This window comes from Rhinolophus ferrumequinum, chromosome 12 (genome assembly GCF_004115265.2).
Source record: "Rhinolophus ferrumequinum isolate MPI-CBG mRhiFer1 chromosome 12, mRhiFer1_v1.p, whole genome shotgun sequence".
In the NCBI taxonomy this organism is placed as follows: Eukaryota; Metazoa; Chordata; class Mammalia; order Chiroptera; family Rhinolophidae; genus Rhinolophus; species Rhinolophus ferrumequinum.
The window spans coordinates 71643647-71660860 of NC_046295.1; the positions used below are offsets into that span (position 1 = coordinate 71643647).

General features: G+C 52.9%; 1 protein-coding gene and 1 long non-coding RNA gene across 5 annotated transcripts in view; one reads left to right on the forward strand and one right to left on the reverse strand.

Moving 5' to 3' along the window:
• GSN (gelsolin) overlaps positions 1–17214 on the forward strand; it is a 52384-nt gene that overhangs the window by 8793 nt on the left and 26377 nt on the right. For 2 of the 4 annotated variants that reach the window (XM_033122428.1, XM_033122429.1), the window contains one exon: positions 1440–1527. Coding sequence is in view for 2 of the 4 variants with exons in the window: in XM_033122425.1 (XP_032978316.1) it covers positions 16875–17018 (144 nt within the window). In the remaining 2 variants the exon portion in view is untranslated. Of the gene's footprint in view, positions 1–1439; positions 1528–16832; positions 17019–17073; positions 17140–17214 lie in introns of those variants that run through there. The other 2 variants (XM_033122425.1, XM_033122427.1) reach the window with 2 other exon arrangements.
• LOC117031763 (uncharacterized) lies at positions 275–9270 on the reverse strand. Its single transcript, XR_004424610.1, has 3 exons — positions 6554–9270; positions 6083–6241; positions 275–435 (listed from the first exon to the last, which is right to left on the reverse strand). It is a non-coding gene; the product is annotated as an uncharacterized LOC117031763 (long non-coding RNA).

Here is a 17214-nt window from a genome sequence, read left to right on the forward strand (position 1 = left end):
TCGTGCCACTCACAGTGCCGAAAGCCACCAGGAATGTCTGGGTCATGTACTGTCAGCTGAGACCAGGGCTCATTTGTGTCTGAATCCCAGCAGTCTGCAGGACCCCACCGCATTTGGGAACCTGGACTCTCTCTTTGGCTTGGAGAAGCTGGTTTGGGCAGAAATTTTCCAATGTAGGCTGGAGCCAGCTTACCGAGCTGTCCCCAGCTGTAGATGCCTGGGGCTCTGTAGCACGAGGAAGGGGAAAGATCCAGGTTGTCTCTGAAAGGTGTGTGTTGGGGGTGGGTGGGGGCTGGAAGACGGGGCTGCACAATCTTGGCCAAGGTAGGCCGGCCCTTCATTCAGTCATCTAGCATACCCCTGCTGGTCTGCTGTTCGCCAGGTCATGTGCCACGGCCGCAGCTTCTGAGGCAGAGCAGTCTGGTGGAGCTCAGTCTGATGGGGGAGAAAGACCTGTCACCAGAGAATGATAATACGCTCCTTCAAGAATAGAGTGATGCTTAGGTATAGAGGTGGGATTATGGCATGTAAACAGCTTGGGTCCCCAGGCTGCACAACTACAGGATGAGAAAGATATAACTTCTAGAAAAAGACTTAGGAATTTAATTACTAATCTGAGTAATATATGCACTGTTCAAAACCCTTGACATATTTTATCTCATTTAATCCTCATAATGACCCTATGGTGTGAATTCTAACATAACCCGTCTTTTACAGAGAAGGAAACTGAGACTCAGAGAAGTGCAGTAACTTGGTCAAGTTACATAGTTAAGTGAAGGACCATTTTGTCTAACTCCAGAACCCCGAACCACAGCTCTTAAGTTGATTGTACGCTGAATTCAGTCATGCAGTGGCGTTACCTTAAATGCTAATGGGATTTTAGGCTGAATTAATAGAGGCATGATATCTAGAATGATGGAGGTGAGAGTTCTGCTTGCCCTGCCTGCTCTGGATGGAACTCATCTGAATGTCTAATTCTGGGTCTTGTTTTGTCAGGAGGGACAGGGTTCATTTGGAGTAGATCAGGGAAGGCAGTGAGGGAATTGGATACCCTGGTCTCAGGAAGAGCTGGAGGAAAGGGAGTGTACAACTTGCAGAAGACTTAAGGTGCCCAAGATCACTGTTTTGAAGTCTCCAAGGAGCCGTTGGGAAACAGGGTGACTGAACTGTTTTGGCTGACTGCAGAGGGCAGAGCTAAGACCAGCATGTATAAGGCATAGAGAAAGATTTTAACACATCTTAACGACAATATTTTTAACCATCCAAACTCTCCAACAGAAGGTCTTGAAGCCTTGGTAGGAAGTGAGTATCCCTTTGTTGGAGGCATGCAAGTAGGGGCTATGTGACCCTGGTAGTGGGGGCTGGGGAGGAGTGGAAGCTTTTGATTTGAGCAGATGACCTTGAGCCCTTGACACTGAGAGTCTTGGCTCTATTTACAGGTGGTGCTGATACCTACTCTTACAGCTTCTGCCTCGGACCCAGCACCTCCACCCGGAACAGCCCTCTTCAGCCTGACAGCCTTGAAAGGTAAGTAGAGCAGTACAGACATCTCACGTCCTCCTAAACCCGCGCTGGCTGCCCAGGGGAGTCTGGAAGGGACAGCGGAAGCAGCCACTGGTTGCCACAGTTGATTCAAAGGTAGTTTCTGAGGTTTTTCTAGTAAAGCTCAGGGTACAATCTGCCTGTTACCTCATTTGTTTCTCACCCTCCCTTGAGAGGGAGGCCAGGCGAGGGTGATCCTGTGGGGAAGAGGCGAGGACGGGGCTGGGTGCCGGGTGCCTGGGCCCCCACCTAGCTGTGCTGCTTGCTGGCTGGGTGGCTATAGGACAGTTGCATTCCCTCTCAAGGCCTCTGTTAGCTCTTCTGTAAGAGGGTGGCGTCTGCCAGGAGGAGGTTCAGGAATTCTCCCTGGAGGCTTTGGAGAGGTGAGAAAAGCTGGGGAGTGGGGCCCAGTGTCTGGCTTGTTGACCATAGGAGGAGTGCCTGGCAGTGTGAGTCACGGGGCAGGTGGATGAGTCATACCACCTGGGGAAGGCTGGCAGGGTGGGGCCCACCTGACTATCAGATTCACAGGTGACCTGACTTGCAGGGGGAGGGTGCAGAGTCCTGGGCTGCAAGCAGGAGACCTGCGTTACGTCCCAGCTTAGGCCTTGGTTTCTCTGCCTATAAAATAGGTGCATTGGTCTCCCCCGCAGCCATCTAACAAGTTGTCGTGAGGACTACACAAGCTCGCAGATGCCAAAGGACTTTGTGAGCTGTAAAACAGGAAGGATCACTGCTAGGGGACTAACCCAACTTCCAACGCCAACACAGAAGTGACTTTCTAATTAATAGCAACTGTGTGGAGAGCTGGAAAACACCCCTCCAGCTCATGACATCACCTTTGGTTGCCAAAAGGAGAAGGGGCCAAATGCCTACGGGGCTTACTCATCCTCCACAGCTCAGCTGACTTCCAGGGGGTGATACCGACCACAGTCAGAGATGTTCCCCTTTCCCAAAGCTTAGATCTGACGGTCTCCAGAATGCTTTGTCCTCAAAGCCAGGATTCCTAGGAGGCCCACCAGGCCGAGAGGGGTTTATCCCACTTCAGCCACAGCCCGAGGGTTCTGACAAAGGGGTAGCCCTGATGCTGCCCGGAGAGGAGGGATGGGGGCTGGTCTCGGTTCTGAAGCTCCAGCTTTTGAGACTGAGGGAGCCCTGACCACTCCAACTCCTAAAGCCGAATTACCTCAATGATTTGTCACCAAAAAGGGCATTAAGCTCTGTTCGTGCTTTTAGTAACAACGACACAGGGACCTGTCTCCTGCTTTCCATGCTTGTGCAGACCCTGCAGGGCCAGGCTGGCTCAGGCCCAGCTGAGTACCTGGGAAGTAAGCTTAGCTTGCTCAAACCTGCACTGCTCTTCCCCACCCTGCACCGTGCCTCCTCCGCGGAACTTGGGCTTAGCCAAGGAGGCCCCACTGAGCTCCTGCTTGTCAAAATCCAGAGGCATTTCCTCAGGTCTCCATGTACCGCCTCTCTGGAGCATCAGATACCTTCTCCTTCTAGAAGCTCTCTCTCCTTTTTGCTTCTGGGAGGCTGTACCATCCAGTTTATCTCCTGCTTTCCTGACCTTCTTTGGGCCCTGGTTTTCTGCCTCTAATGTTCACCAGGATTCTGACCACCTTCTTGTCTTGAGTTACATATAGACTCATTACATACACTCGTTCATTCATTCGTTGGTTGGTTGGTTGGTTCGTTCATTCATTCATTCATTCATGGGTGCATTCACTTGATAGATATTTAAGCCCAGAATTGGGTGTTGGAGAACAAGGTTTTCCTGTCCCTCATAGTCTTATTGTCCTGGGTCTTACAGTAAGTCATTGCATACATAAAAATCCATTATTTCTTCAGCTTTAAAGGGAATAATCAGGGTTGTGAGAGGATATGGGATTGGGAGGGTGTGACGGGATTCTGTCTGGACAGATGAGGGAGGGCTCCCGGAAAAAACCCAGACCTGAAGAGGGAACAAAAGGAGCTGGGAAGGGAGCCATCAGGCAGAGGGAACAGCATGGGCGAGGCTCGGAGGCAGGACATTGCGTGCAGAGTTGGTGAGGAACTGAAAGAAAGCGTCATGGGAGAAGGGACTGGAGACCATGTAGCACCTCAGTCATGCAAGCCCATGGGAGCCTTGGTTAGAGTTTCAATTTTATTCTAGGCCACTGGGGAACTACTGGAAGTTTTAAAGTAGGGGAGAGATTTGCCCAGACTTCATTATTAGAACCCTTGAGAGAGATAGACCCCACCCCCACACTGATAAGCCCCAAGGGTGTAATTTTTGGTTCTTCCACACCGGGGCATCCTCACGCTGTGCCTTAGTACAAGGCTTGGTCTTGGGGAGTCCTGAGAAGTGTGCACTTCCCAGTGTTCTCTGGGCTCCTTGAATTTTTTTTCATCAGACCTGCCCTGCCCTTGGAGATCCAGAACTGTGGTGGCTGAGCCCAGAGTGCATTGTGTTCAGTGCCAGGGGCTCCTGGAGCCAGGGAGACCTTTTCCTCCTCTGAGTCAAGCACTAGGATGAGAGGGCACGTGGGGCATTCCAGACAAGGGAAGTCGCATGTGCAAAGGCTTGGCCACCTGGAGCTGCTGTGCTTGGGGACTAGTGAGCAGTGCAGCTGGAGCGGGAGTGTGGCGCTGAGGTGAGGAGTGGCAGGATGTGACGGGGAGAGCAGGACTGGGAGAGGCACTGAATGCCAGGATTCGAGCCTCTGGGTGCCAGGGAGCTATGGACAGGTCTTGAGCAGAGGCGTGGCTTCATTGATGGCATTTGAGAGGGGAGGCAACGCTGTAAGCTGGTTGGATAGAGTGAATATTCCTGGGTCCCTCCTACGCGCGCGCGCGCGCGCACACACACACGGTAAAATACTCCGTGCCCCTTTCTGTCCCCAGCCCTTGTGGAGTTATTCCCCGTTGGTTGGCTCACATGAGCCGCCCAGCGCTGTTTCACTGCAGCCCTGGGGTTTGGTTATACCCTGGGCTCCAGAGGGAGACGGGTCTGAGCCAAAGCATCACTCTGGGCCTGACTTGCTATGCACCCCTCGACACATCCCTTAACCCCTCTCAGCCTCAATATCCTCATCTGTGAAATGGGGGTGACCATAGGGTTGTCAAGGATTAAGTGAGGAGGAAGTAAAGCGCTAAGCATTTCTCTGGGGCATTGGGATGCCCGGTGACCTTTATTTCCCTGTTGGTTGGTAACGGCTCAGGGCCCATTCCATGTCCTAATCTGCCCCTTGGGGAGTCCTTAGCAGCAGCCATAAGTCTGTAATATGAACTGAAACGAAGGTGTTCCCAGCAGCCCTAAAGGAGACCTCTACGGGGACTCTGAGGGGTTTGGAAATGCTTTTAAATTTCCCCCACTGGGGCCTGGCACAGGGCTCGGCGCGGAGGGCTAGATGAGATCTAATTTGTCTTGTTAGCTCCAGCGCTCAGCACAAGGCTGGCCTATCATGGTTCTCGTAAACACAAAACAATTGAAAATTGAAAAAAGTCATAGACCTTGGGCATCATCTCGCCAGCACCTTCGTCTTATGGCTGAGGAATCTTGGGCCCAGAGAGGGGTAGTGACTCATCCAAGGTCACACAGCTCTTTGGTGGCAGGGCTTGGACCTGTTCATTTCTCTCTGGCTCAAATGTTTATTGCAATTATAATTTTTTAAATGCCGATAATTAAAATTTCAGTCAACTAGGGGAGAGGTAACAATGGAATGGGTGTTCCGGGGGTAGGGGTTCCCCCCCAGACAATTCCAGACAGCATCCTGGCTACAAAGGCCCTAAGGGTATCATCCAACCTCGCTAATTTACACTGGGGGGGACCGAGGCCCGGAGAGAGGTAATGGCTCACTCAGGGTCCCTAGAGAGGGAAGCAGAGAAGGAGTCACAGGCCCCACTTTCAGTCATGAGAAGTAGGTAGGCAGCCACTGCCCACAGACCCACTGTCTCATGCTTAGAGAAGGAATTAGAATGTGAACGATGGTTTCCTGCGGAAGTTTTGGTTTTTCATTGTGTCAAGGAGAAGGACCATTTCCAGAACTGTGCGTGCCATGTGATGTCTGTGGAGTTGGGCCTGGCATAGCTATTTCAGACTAAGCCACAAGGGCCTATTTATAGGCCGGTGTGATTAGATCGATGCGGCCAGGAGAGGCCTGTCTGCCTTCTGCCCAGCCCAGCTATGGCTGAGGAAGAGGCCCTTGGGGGCAATTCTGACCCGTGGGTGAGTAGCAAGGGATCTGGGGTGGTCCCTGAAGTCTGCCCAGAGGGGGGCCTCCAAGAGGCCTCAGGGGAAGGCCCAGGCCTGACTCCATTGGTTCAGCCATCAGCCGAGCCCTCTGCAGAGATGCAACCAGTCCCCATCCTATTCTCTCCCTTCTTAAAAATCCTCTGCTGCCTCAGATCGGTCCAGGACTCTGAGCAGGCCCCTCCCTCACCTGCATGTCTAGGTCTCCACCCGGGCACACCTCTCCAGTGTTTGCATTTCCCTGAGCCTTTGCTTTTGCTGTTCCCTCCACCTGACTAGCCTATTTCCAGTTCCCCAAAGACAAACCTCCATTCATTCTTCAAGGCTCTGCTCAAATGCTCCTCCTTTGTGGCTTGTCAGGTCCTGGGTGCTCCCTGCTTTGCGCTCCCTCTGCCCAGAGCCACTTAAGTGATTACCTGAATTTACGTGTATCACCCACTGGGCCAGGAAGTCCTGAGGCAGGACCTGACGCAGAGGAAGAAAAAGAGAAAGTCATTTATGGTCGAGCACCTTCTGTGGCCGTTCACCTTACATGTTGGTTGAGATATGATCTGCATGCCACTTTACAGAGTAGGTATGTTTTAAAGGTGTGTAGGAGTGAGAGTAAGATTTCCAAGTCAGAGAGCTCTATATTCAGACTCTATCTGTACTTCCTAACAGTGCAACTTTGGGCTGAACCTCTCTGAGCCTCAGTTTCCCCATCTGTAAAATGGGAATAATGTTGTCTGTGGGTTTTGGGGAAGCATTGTCAACAAGACAAAGCTTATAAATACTTACGTCACCTGGTCCATATGAGCTTCTGTGGATAATACTGGTGTTATTTACAGGTGGCAAAACAGGCTCAGTACAGAGAGGTGCTTTCTCTAGGGCCCTCACAAGTCAGTGGCCAAGAAGGGAGACTAAGTCTTGGTCCTGGCCTCCAACTCCACCCTGTGTTCTCTTCCCTCACTCTTAGCGCCCTGGGCCTATTCTGTTCCACAGATCAGAGCAGCTTTGTTTGGGGATTGTTTTGTTTTTCCAAGAAGTTTCCTCTGTGGCGCTACAGAATGACTCAGAGCCCTGAGTCACCCGGAGGCTGATGGCCAAGGAGGGAATGGAGAGAAGGGACAAGGAGGGGTCCCAGTGCCAGCCCTGGCTTTTCCACTGCTTGATCAACTAGACCTCACACATCGCCTGTCCTGCTTGGCCTCAGTTTCCCCAAAAGTGAAAGGAGATGTTGGGCTTTGATAAGTGGTTTCCAGTCCAGGCTGAGCCTCAGAATCCCAGGTTCCCGGGCCCCACCCCAACCTACAGACTCAGAGGCTGGGCGTGGGGCCTGGGAATCCACGTTTTCTGGAGCCCCCCCAGGTGATTCTGTTGTTATGCACCTGGTCTGCAGAGGTGTTTGGGAACCATGCCACTCAAGGCTCCTCCCGGCTGGGCCTCAGGGCGGCTGCTCAGCCTGTGCTGATGGTGTCCACTGACTCCCAGGGAGTCACTCCTCTTGCTGAATGCTTGGGCAGCGTGGTGCATGGGAAGTTCAGGGGCTTTTATTTTTCTTTTGTTTAAACCAGCCTTATTGAAATACAATTTACATAAGTTGTCGAAGTAAATTTACAGCTTATTTACAGACATATAATTCACCTGGTTTACTTAATTCAGTGACTTTTAATAAATTTGCAGAGTTATGCCGTCATTTCCACAATCTAGTTTGAGAACATTTTCATCACCCCTAAAAGATGCCTGTGCCTGCTGGCTGGCAATCTCCACACCCACCCCGTAGCCCACCACAACTCTACTGTGTCTCTGGATGCCCAGGCTGTGGGCACCTCCCAGCTTCATCCATCCTGGCTGTGCGAGTTCATGCACTTGTTGGCCCTCTCTGTGCCTGGGATTTCTCCTCTGGAAGAGGGGATAGTCATAGCCTTCTTATAGCTCATTGTTTGAATTTCACAAATGTGATAGAATGTCTGATGCATAGTAGGAGCTGGGGAATTGGGAGCCTGGCATGCAGTACACGGGACATAGTACAGATACCTGGGCACAGTTTTAACAATACCAGCCAACATTTGCAGACTCACTCTGTGCCAGGCACCGGGCTAAGAGCCTTAAATGCATTATCTCTTTTAGTTCCCACAACAACTCTTATTAGGTGAGTGTTAATACCATTTCTGTTGTATAGCTGGAGAAACTGAGGCATTGAAAAGGGAGGTAACTTTTCCTTGGTAACGGTGGGTAGGGTTGGGAGTCTGTCCCGTAGCCTGCCCTCCTTAACCATTACGATACAGATGGCCATCAAGGCATGAGGGACACTTCATGGGCCCAGGACAAGGTTGATGGCACACACTTTCAAGGGATAGGACCTGACACAGTGGGTATGGGATTCAAAAGATGGTATGTAGTACAGAGTGCATCATGCAACAGATATGACGTGGTGCACGGAGCACGATCCAGGTGTAAGGTGTCCATGGGCCGCAACGTGGAACGTGCATCAGTGTACACACACTGCACAAGGTGTGAGGAACACAGGGCGTGGCATATGTGATGCTGGTACAAAGTATATGACGTAGGGACATGGTACCCAGGGTATAAAGATTCAGCAGAGGGGCCCAGAGGACCCTTTTCATGTCAGTGCCTGGGGCCCCAGCATGCAGCAGCAGGAGCCGATTTTCTCTTCTCACAAAGGCCAGTCTGTGTTTTGCCTCCTTCTCCGTTTCTGTGGGTGCCAAAGAGTGGGCATGTCCCAGAGGAGTGGGGCCCAGAGTACCCGCCAGTCCCCCACCAGCTCAGACAGGGGTCAAGGCCTGGGGCCAAGTGCATGGCTCAGGAAGAGCCTGCTAGGCCCCCAGCTCCAGTCTTTTAGAGGCAGCTGTAAGCGCCAGCATTGGCTGTCCTGAGCCCGGGTAATTTTCCTGTAAGCCATCCTCCCTCCCGCTCCCCTCCCTGGCTGCCCCTGCTGGCTGCCAGCCGCTGCATTCCAGTGCATGGAGGAGAGAAAGCTTAGGGGAGAGAATCAGCACTGCTGCGGGGGTGGAGGTGCAGAGAGGAGGCAGTGGTAAGCAGGCTGGCGCTTCCTGGCCCCCGACAGTCTCTTATCTTGTCTCATCTGCACAAGAGCCCCCAATTGCCTCATGAGACTGAGGCTCAGAGAGGCCAAGCGCTTGCCTAAGGTCACACTGAGTCAGAGACAGAGCTGAGGCTAGACCCCAGCTATCCCTGAGGCAGGAAATTGAGGACGTATAGAAACAAGGTTAGATGGCACAGACGTTATTGGTGGTGGTCGGCAGGTGATGAGGCTGCCAGCACACGTGGGCACCAGATCCCAGAGGGCCTCAGGTGCCAAGCTGCTGTCAGTCTGCACTGGGCGCCGTGGAAGGGTCTTGAGTAGAGAATGATGCAATCTCTGGATAATGGGACAGTTGAAGTTAGTGAGGCAGCTGGTGCAGTGGTTCCAGAGGAAAGATGGGGACCCTGAACCAGGATAGTGGTTGGTTTGTGGGGGTGGGAAGTGAGTGTGAAGCAGGAGTGGCTGGGTTTGAGCATCTCGGCTCTGGCCTCAGCCCTTATATACTATATCCTGGTAGGATGATTCTGATTAGGCCCTGCCTCTAAGAGTGTCCCAGAGGGTTCTGGAAGCCCCCAGAGGGTCAGGCACCTGGAAGATGATGCTGGTGACTGGTGTCTGTAGGGAGGTGAGGTCAGGAGCAAACCTGGGGAGGGAAGACCTACTGGAGCCCATGGTTCTGGAGCCCTACTGCATGCCTACTATGTGCTGGATCATGTTTAATTCTTCCAGCTGGTTACGATTGTCCTCTGAGCTGGGAAAGGAATAAAAGCATTCCGGTACCATACCTCTGTTTATGCTTAAGACGGGAAAGTACTTTTAAAAACCAATTAAAAGGATTAGTAATAATAAAAATAATCTTTGAATCTCTGGATGTTCTATTGTAGTTTAGAGTTTGAGGTAGATTGCAAAGAATCTCCAATCATGCTATAGCATTTGGAGTTTTTCCATAACTGATTTTTACTAGGATCAAGTTCTGGCAAGCCTGTGATATAGTCTGGCCATTCCATACCCAAGGACACAGGCTCAGAGAAGTTGAGTCACTTACCCAGGTCGTAGGTGGCAGGGCCGGGATCAGAGCCCTTGTTCTTTTGGGTGGAGGCAGACCCAGGGAGAGGCGTCATCAGGAGAGACTCGTGGAGGGGGTGGAGGCAAGTTAGGCTCCTTAGGTGCTGGCTCGAGGCCCTCTCCTGAGATGCCTCCCCATCCCTGGCACCAGCCACCACCCTGGGCTTCAGGGCCTTGGCTGGGACCCTCCAACTCTCCCCTCCTTCAGATGCAGGGACAGAGAGGTAGAGGTCAAGGGTGGGTGTAGGGGCCCGTGAGCTGGATGTGTGCAGGGCCTGGACATGTGCTGGGGCTCGTCTTTGGATGTTACGGTAATTGAGCGCTGGCTGTGTGCCAAGCACCGTGCCTGGGCTCCTTCAGCCCTCCCAGGCTCCCCACAAGGCAGGGACCCTCACCCCATTCTACAGAGGAGGAAAGTGAAGTGCCACAGGAGGGCCACTCGCCCAGTTCCCCCCACCTCCCCATGGTAGGGATTTGAGCTCTGTCCAAAATCACCCCCGACATTCCTTGTATTCTCTTGGCCGGGAGGTCAGGCATCCCTCATCCATTCTCGGCATCCTGAGCTCACCGGCCTCAGCTCCTGCTCCTGACCGAAGGAAACTGGCATTTTTGAACATCTGTTTTATGCCAGGCATGGTCTGAGGATCTTCCACATTTATGGTCTCATTCTATCCTTTCCATTCGCTTTCGAGAAAGGCACTTTTACACCAGTTTCATACATAAGGAGCTTGAGCCTCTCAGAGAGAGAGAAACTTTCCCAAATACTCAACTAACAATAATCGTAGCTTCCTATATAGTGCATACTCTGCGCCCAGCGCTGTGCAAAGCCCCACACGTATTTGACCTTATTAAATTCCCACAACCACCCTAGGAAGAGTATTATAATCCCCATGGTACGGATGAGGAAGTGGAGGCTCAGAGAGCAGAAGCGACCTGCTCACACCACACTTAGGAAGTGGTGGGTCAGGAATTTAGACCCAGATGTTCCTGGCGGGAGCGTCTTCCACAGTCATCATGCACATCGCTTTTCTCCCTCCTGGAAAGCCTTTCGCTCTATGGAGCAGGGCTGCCTCCCGCGGCTCCTGCTCATCCTGGCTCTGGCTGGGGCCCCTTAGGCCCTGCCTTCCCAGGCGGTTTGCAGACAGAGACGGTCCCACTTTCTACTGGTCCTGCGGCCTCAGCGCCTGCAGTTGGGCCTCTGTGTCCTGCTGCTGATTTGTTTGTGCCTGGGCTCCCCTATCGGCAAGATGAGGGGTGTCAGACGAGAAGAGGGGTGCCAGATGGGCTATGATGTAGTTGTTTGCAGCTGTTTACAGCCGAGCTGCTGGCCCACCGTGCTTCCTCCCCCAGGAAAGGGGAGACAGACTGTGAAGTGGGCCGTGGCAGGAAGGGTGCTGGGCTCGTACCCATGGCCAAATCTGGCAGCTTCCAGGGCACGGGGTCAGGAAGTGGCGGGGCCTGGCCCCTTCCGAATGTCCTGCCTTGGCTCTCAGCCAAGGTGGGCTTGCCTCCAGAAGCTGGGAAAAGGCCCGTGGCTTTGGTCCCTGGAATAGTCGGCCTCCTAGAGGTGGCTTCAGCCAAACCCCACTGGCCATCTCCCCAAAAGCTGTCCACACCCAGGATAGGCTGGGCCCACACAGAGATCCAGCTGGCCCTTAGCGTGAGCGCTGTCATTGGCACAGGACACAGGCCTCAGCTCTGATCTGGTCACCAAGGGACCCGGGGCCTCGGTCTGCTCTGCCAGGGACTTGCTGTTGATTCTGAGAAGTCCCGGTTTTGTTCTTGGTGTCGTCATCTGCAAAGACAGGATGCCCAGTGAGTCCTGCTAATGAGTCCTGTGCTGCGCAATGGCCCCCAACGCTACTCTTGCTCCAGAGCTCCCAACCACCCTGCAACTGGACACCACTATCCCTGTTTACAAATGAGTCACCCAAGGCTCAGAGGGGGAAGTAACTTGCTCCAGGTGACACAGCCCAGACCTGAACTCTAGAATCTCCCTGTGGAGTCTGTAACCTTTCTCCTGCTCCACTGTTCCCACACGGTGTGCGGATGCTGAATAAAGGCCTCTGCGAAGAAACCAGATAGTTCAAGAAGAAGGGTTCTAACTTTTGGGGAGCTCTTACCGTGTGTCAGGCCCCGTGAGGGGCCTCCTCACTGCCTCGTGAGCTAGGTATCATTCTCCCCGTTTTTTAGATAAGAAAACTGAGTCACTTCAAGGAACTGAGTCTCCCAAATTCTAAAACACACATCCTTTCAGGTCCACGGGGGCTCTCCAGACCTCCCTGCAGCCCTGTCCAGTTTCACTGAGTTTTATTACTTGCTTCTTTGTTTACCATTGTCCCAATTAGCAAAATCCTGGGCCAGAGGGGCGGGTGTTCCCAGGAGGACCCAGAGAACAGCAAACAAACTCCAGGAGGCTTCCCATGAGTGGCCAGCTGCTGGGAAATAAAAAACAACTTTGTTTGAGGTGAAGAGAAAAGAACAGGGCGGCGTCTTCCAGCCCTGGCCAAGGCCTTGTGTACACTGTGGCCAGGGGCGGAGGGTGAGGCCGCCTCCTCCAGGCTCTGGTAACTGCCCTGGGACACCAGAGAGACACGGAGACTAGCCTAAGGTCACAGAGGAGGCAGGGCCGAAGCCCGCGGCCATCCTGGGTCCAACTGCAGGGGAGGATCGTGGGCTGTACGGCTTCTTCCTGTGGCAGACACTGAAAAACTGCCTACTTTGTTCATGGTACCGGGTAGGAGCCAGGAACAACCAAGACCAGGGGACCTCTGGAGTCCAGAGAAGGGCAGGGTTGAGGACATGCTCACAGAGCGAGTGGCAGCAGAGCCAGGCTGCCTCTCAACTCACAGTAACCGTGACTGGCCTGAGTGCCCATGAGTGGCCTAGGATGTAAGTGTCACAGGCCATTGTCCATTCAGTGGCCACAGCCTGAGCTTCTTCCTAAGACATGCCTTTGTCCTGGGTGCTCACACAGGTGTGTGGAGGGCAGAGGGCTTTCCCGGTCCAGCCTCCTGCCCTGGCCTGGGGGGTGTGGTGGGGACGGCTGCCCCAGAGACTGCTGGCTGCCAGGCGTGGCTTGCCTTTGGCTGATTTAGCAACTGCAACCCTTTACCTGGAAAGGACACTTGCTCCCTGTCCAGGCTGGATGGTGCCAGGAGGCCCTGCTTCATCTCCCCAGATAGACCTTAGAGACTAGAGCCAGCCACACTTGTGTCTGAATCTCAGGAATGCCTCCTTCCAGCTGAGTGGCCCTGAGCAAGTGACCGAACCTCCCTGAGTCTGTTTCCCCATCTGTAAAATGGGAATTTGAATGTCTATGTACACTGGTTGCTATGAGGAGACTCAGCCTTGGACCCCCCCTCTCCTTTCCTCCCTCTTTTCTCCCAGAGATGTCTGGGCCCAGAGGAGAGGTGGCATGGTGATGGCAATGCCTCCTTCTGCAGGACAGGTGCTGGACTGTCAGATTCAGAAGTACCTGTACAGATGACCTGGTCCAGTACCATTTTACAGATAAGAACCTTGAGGCTCAGAGACATGTAGGTTCTGGATGTGGTTGCACAGCCAGGATCTGGGAATGCTGGAGCTGGAAATAGCATAGGGACCTATCTCATCTTTTGCAATGGAGACCCCGAGGCTCAGAGAGGGGCAGTGACTTGCCCCAAATCACCCAGGAAGTCAGTGGCAGAGCCAGGCCTAGCAGTGGGGCCTCTTCCTTTCTACCTTGGGATCTTTCTCTCACACCCAAGTCCCCCACTCTCCTGAACCCATATATCCTCTTCCAGGCAGGGAGCAGCATAAGACCATGTTGCCCCCATGAAAGGCTCCACACATCTCTACCAAGTAGAGTTTCCAGGCTGTGGGCTTCCGGAGGGCAGGGCCCAGGGCCCATTCACCAGGTCTCCAATGCTGAGGGCCCAGGCTCCAGAGCTACTCAGATGTGGCAGGCAAAGCTGCAAGGCCTTTGTGACCATTAACCTGAGGGCCAGTGACCCTGGGCTGCTTGTCAGACCCCTGGGCCCAAGACCACACCCTCCGTTAATCACCCAGTGGGGAGGTCAGAGCCACAGTGCTCCAAGAAGGGACTGCTGACGTGGGCCAGCTGCCAGCTGCCAGCTCCACTTCGCTCTTGGGGGCTGGGATGACAGGACATTTCTTTTTCCTACTTGTTTGGATTTTCCAAATTCTCTAATGAGCAGGCATCACTATACATTTTGAAAAGGACTTTTTTCTAGATCAGTGTTTCATTAAAAATCATCAATTGCATTGGATACATATTTGTAAATAGTTTCAACTCCCAGAGCAAGTTTTCATTTTTTTTTTATTTTCAGCAAGAGTATTGAGGTATGATTTACATACCATAACAACTCACCCATTGTAAGCATACAGCGCTCCGATTTTTAGTAGATTTTTCAGTTGTGCAGTCATCCCCATAATCCAGGGTAGAATGTTGTCATCACCCTAAAATGTGTCCTCCTGCTGAGTGCAGTGATCGAGGGGCTCACTGCCGCCTCAGGCTATCACGACAGTATCAGAGGTGGAAATTCTCTGTTCTCATCTCTTCCAAGCAAACCACCTTGACAGTTTGGCATTTGTCCTTCTTGACTTTTGAAGGATGTATCCAAACACAGACACCCTTATAAAAAAGGAGAGGAGTCATACTGCAGTCGTACAATTTGCTTTTTTGCCCTTGGACAGCTCTCCGTGCTTGAGTGCCTACTATGTGCCAGGCACAATCACATCTAGCTCATTGTGTTTTCACAGCTGCAGAGAGGTCCATTGTATGGCATCGCCGTAATTTATTTAACCAGGACATTTGGGTCCTTTCCAGTTTTCCTCAAACAATGCTTCAGTGAACATCCTTGCACATGTATTTTTGTGTTCCTTTGTAAGTAATTCTGAAGAAAGTGGATCTGTTGTTGCCTCGTGTGTTTCGAATTTGGATAATCAAATTGCTACCCAGAGAGGTGAAGCCGGTTTATGCTTCCATCAGAGCATATGACAACTGTGGGTTTTCTTTGTTTATTTGTTTGTTTGTTTTACAACTGTGGGGTTTTTATAATCACCCAAATGCCTAAAGAGAGGGAAGAACTGTCTGAATTTAGGCCTGAACTGGCCCACTGCAGGCTCCCTGGGCCAGGGCCTAGACAGGCAGCCCTGAGAACTTGGCATCTCTCTGTGGCTCCCCACAGACACCCAGATATAAAGTTCAGATTCTTCAGTGTAACGCTCGAGCCCTGTGACTCCTGCCGCCCTCTCCCCGCCTCGGCTCCTCTTTTTCCCTGTGTTTCAGACTGGACCCCTCCTTATCCACTGCTTGCGTTCCTTTGCTTGCCCTTTGTCCCTGCTGTTCCTGCCCTGAAAACGCCTTTTCTTCTTAGTCTCCCTCCTCCTTCTCCTTCAACGCCGTGGTCACAAGTTCCTTTCTCTATGAAGTCTTCTTACTCTCCTTCCGATCTGAATCCTCTGTGTGTGTGTGTTCCCTTACCCCTTTATCTGTCCCACAGACCCACTTCGGTAGAAAGAAGTTGTGGAGGGCCGAGGTCCAATTGCCACTGATTAGATAGAAGCTGGGGCTCCAGGAGGGGCTGGGACAGGGGACCATAGCTGTGGGGAAGGGGACGGGAACTCCCGTTTACCTGGTTGCAGGCCAGGCCATTTTCACACATACACAGAGATTGATTTAGTCCTCAGCAGCTACTGTACCCATTTAGTAGATGAGGAGACAGTCATAGAAAAGGAAAGTAACTTACACACAGTGGTGGGAGTCAGAGCTAGGTCTCCAACTCCCCATTTCTCTTTCCTGACGTCCCTCCAGGCTTTTGGGAGACGGGGAGATCTGGGATGCAAAGAGAACTTGGACATAGATGAGCAGTGTGATGGGAGGGAGGAGAGAGGGATTGGCAGGATTAAGAGAGTCTGAAGAGTCCTTCTCCTAATGCAGTGACTCTGCCTCACGAGTGGGAGGGTGGAGGAACGGGAAGGGAGCCTGTGAGTGGGGACAAGGCTTAAAACCTTGTCTTCCCAGGGGGAGCCAATAGATAGGACCTAGAACTGGAAAAACAAAACAAAACACAAAAACCAAAACAAAAACAACTACAAGATGCAACAGGTTTTGTTATTTAAGACATGAAGGTAAACACTGAAATCATCAGCTAAAGGGGGTAGATAGAAGTGGTTGCCCCTGGGGAGAAGTAACTCTGTACAAATATGTGACTTTAATCTTTGATAAAAAATAAGTTTTAAAAAATGAAAACTGTTGAAAAATAAAAAAGAAAGGCAGTCTTGAATGCTGTAGAAGAACCTGCAACTGCAGGAGTGGAGAGGTCTGCCGGACACCCCCTCCCGCCACACCCCCCCCCCCCCCCCCCCCCCCCCCGCTAAGTTCTGTTTACTCCCGGTCCAGTCTGCCCCTAGCTCCTGGGAGTTGGGCCACCCAGACTGATTGGGTTCAAATCTTGGCTGCACCATGTCCCGGTGTGCAGGTGGCCGGGCTATTCGCGGCAGTTTCCCCCCTCTGTAAAATGGGCCTGCCGATATACCCACTCTGTAAAGGATGTCATGTGTCAACCCTCGTATGAGGCGTGGTGAACCTACAATAAGTCCTGGAGACGTTAGGTGCAGATTGGGTTGGGGTCTTGCGTGGGTCTCACAGGACGCTGAGCTGGGCTCCCTGCCGTTCGTGAATTCTCCCATTTAGCATCCATAGACTTAGCGCCTGCTGTATGCCAGCCCCTGTGCTTGGGCTCTGCCCTGGAGCTGGGGTGAAGGGGCGGCCACGCCCAGTGGGTTTGGTCCGATGGGAACCCCGATGTCTCCAAAATCCAGGCCAGATCCCCGCCCCTCCCGGCCCCGCTGGGGCCCAACCCTGCCCCGCGCCCTCCCTGCAGGGCGTTCCCGGCTTGGATGCGATGGGCGGGTGGCTACTTAAAGTGAGCGACCCGAAGGCGGTGGCTGCTGACTGGGTCTTCTGCTGCCATCGCCGCCATGGCTCCGCACCGCTCTGCGCCCGCCCTGCTTGGCGCGCTGGTCTTGGCGCTGTGCGTGCTGTCGCCGCCGGCCCGTGCGGCCACCGCGTCGCGGGGGGCGGCCCAGACACCCGCATCCCAGGGCCGGGCGTCCGAGGCGCGGGTGAGTGTCCAGGGGGACCGGGGGTTCCCAGAGTAACTCTCTATTGTAAGTTCTTGCAGATACAGCGCTAGGAAAAGGGGAGTAATTCAGGTCTAGAATGGATAAACTGTTTTGTTGCTTTGTAAGTATCTCTTGCTGCTTCCCGGGCTCCCGTTGATGGGGGTGGGAGCCTCGGGGACCTGGCTGTTAACCTCCC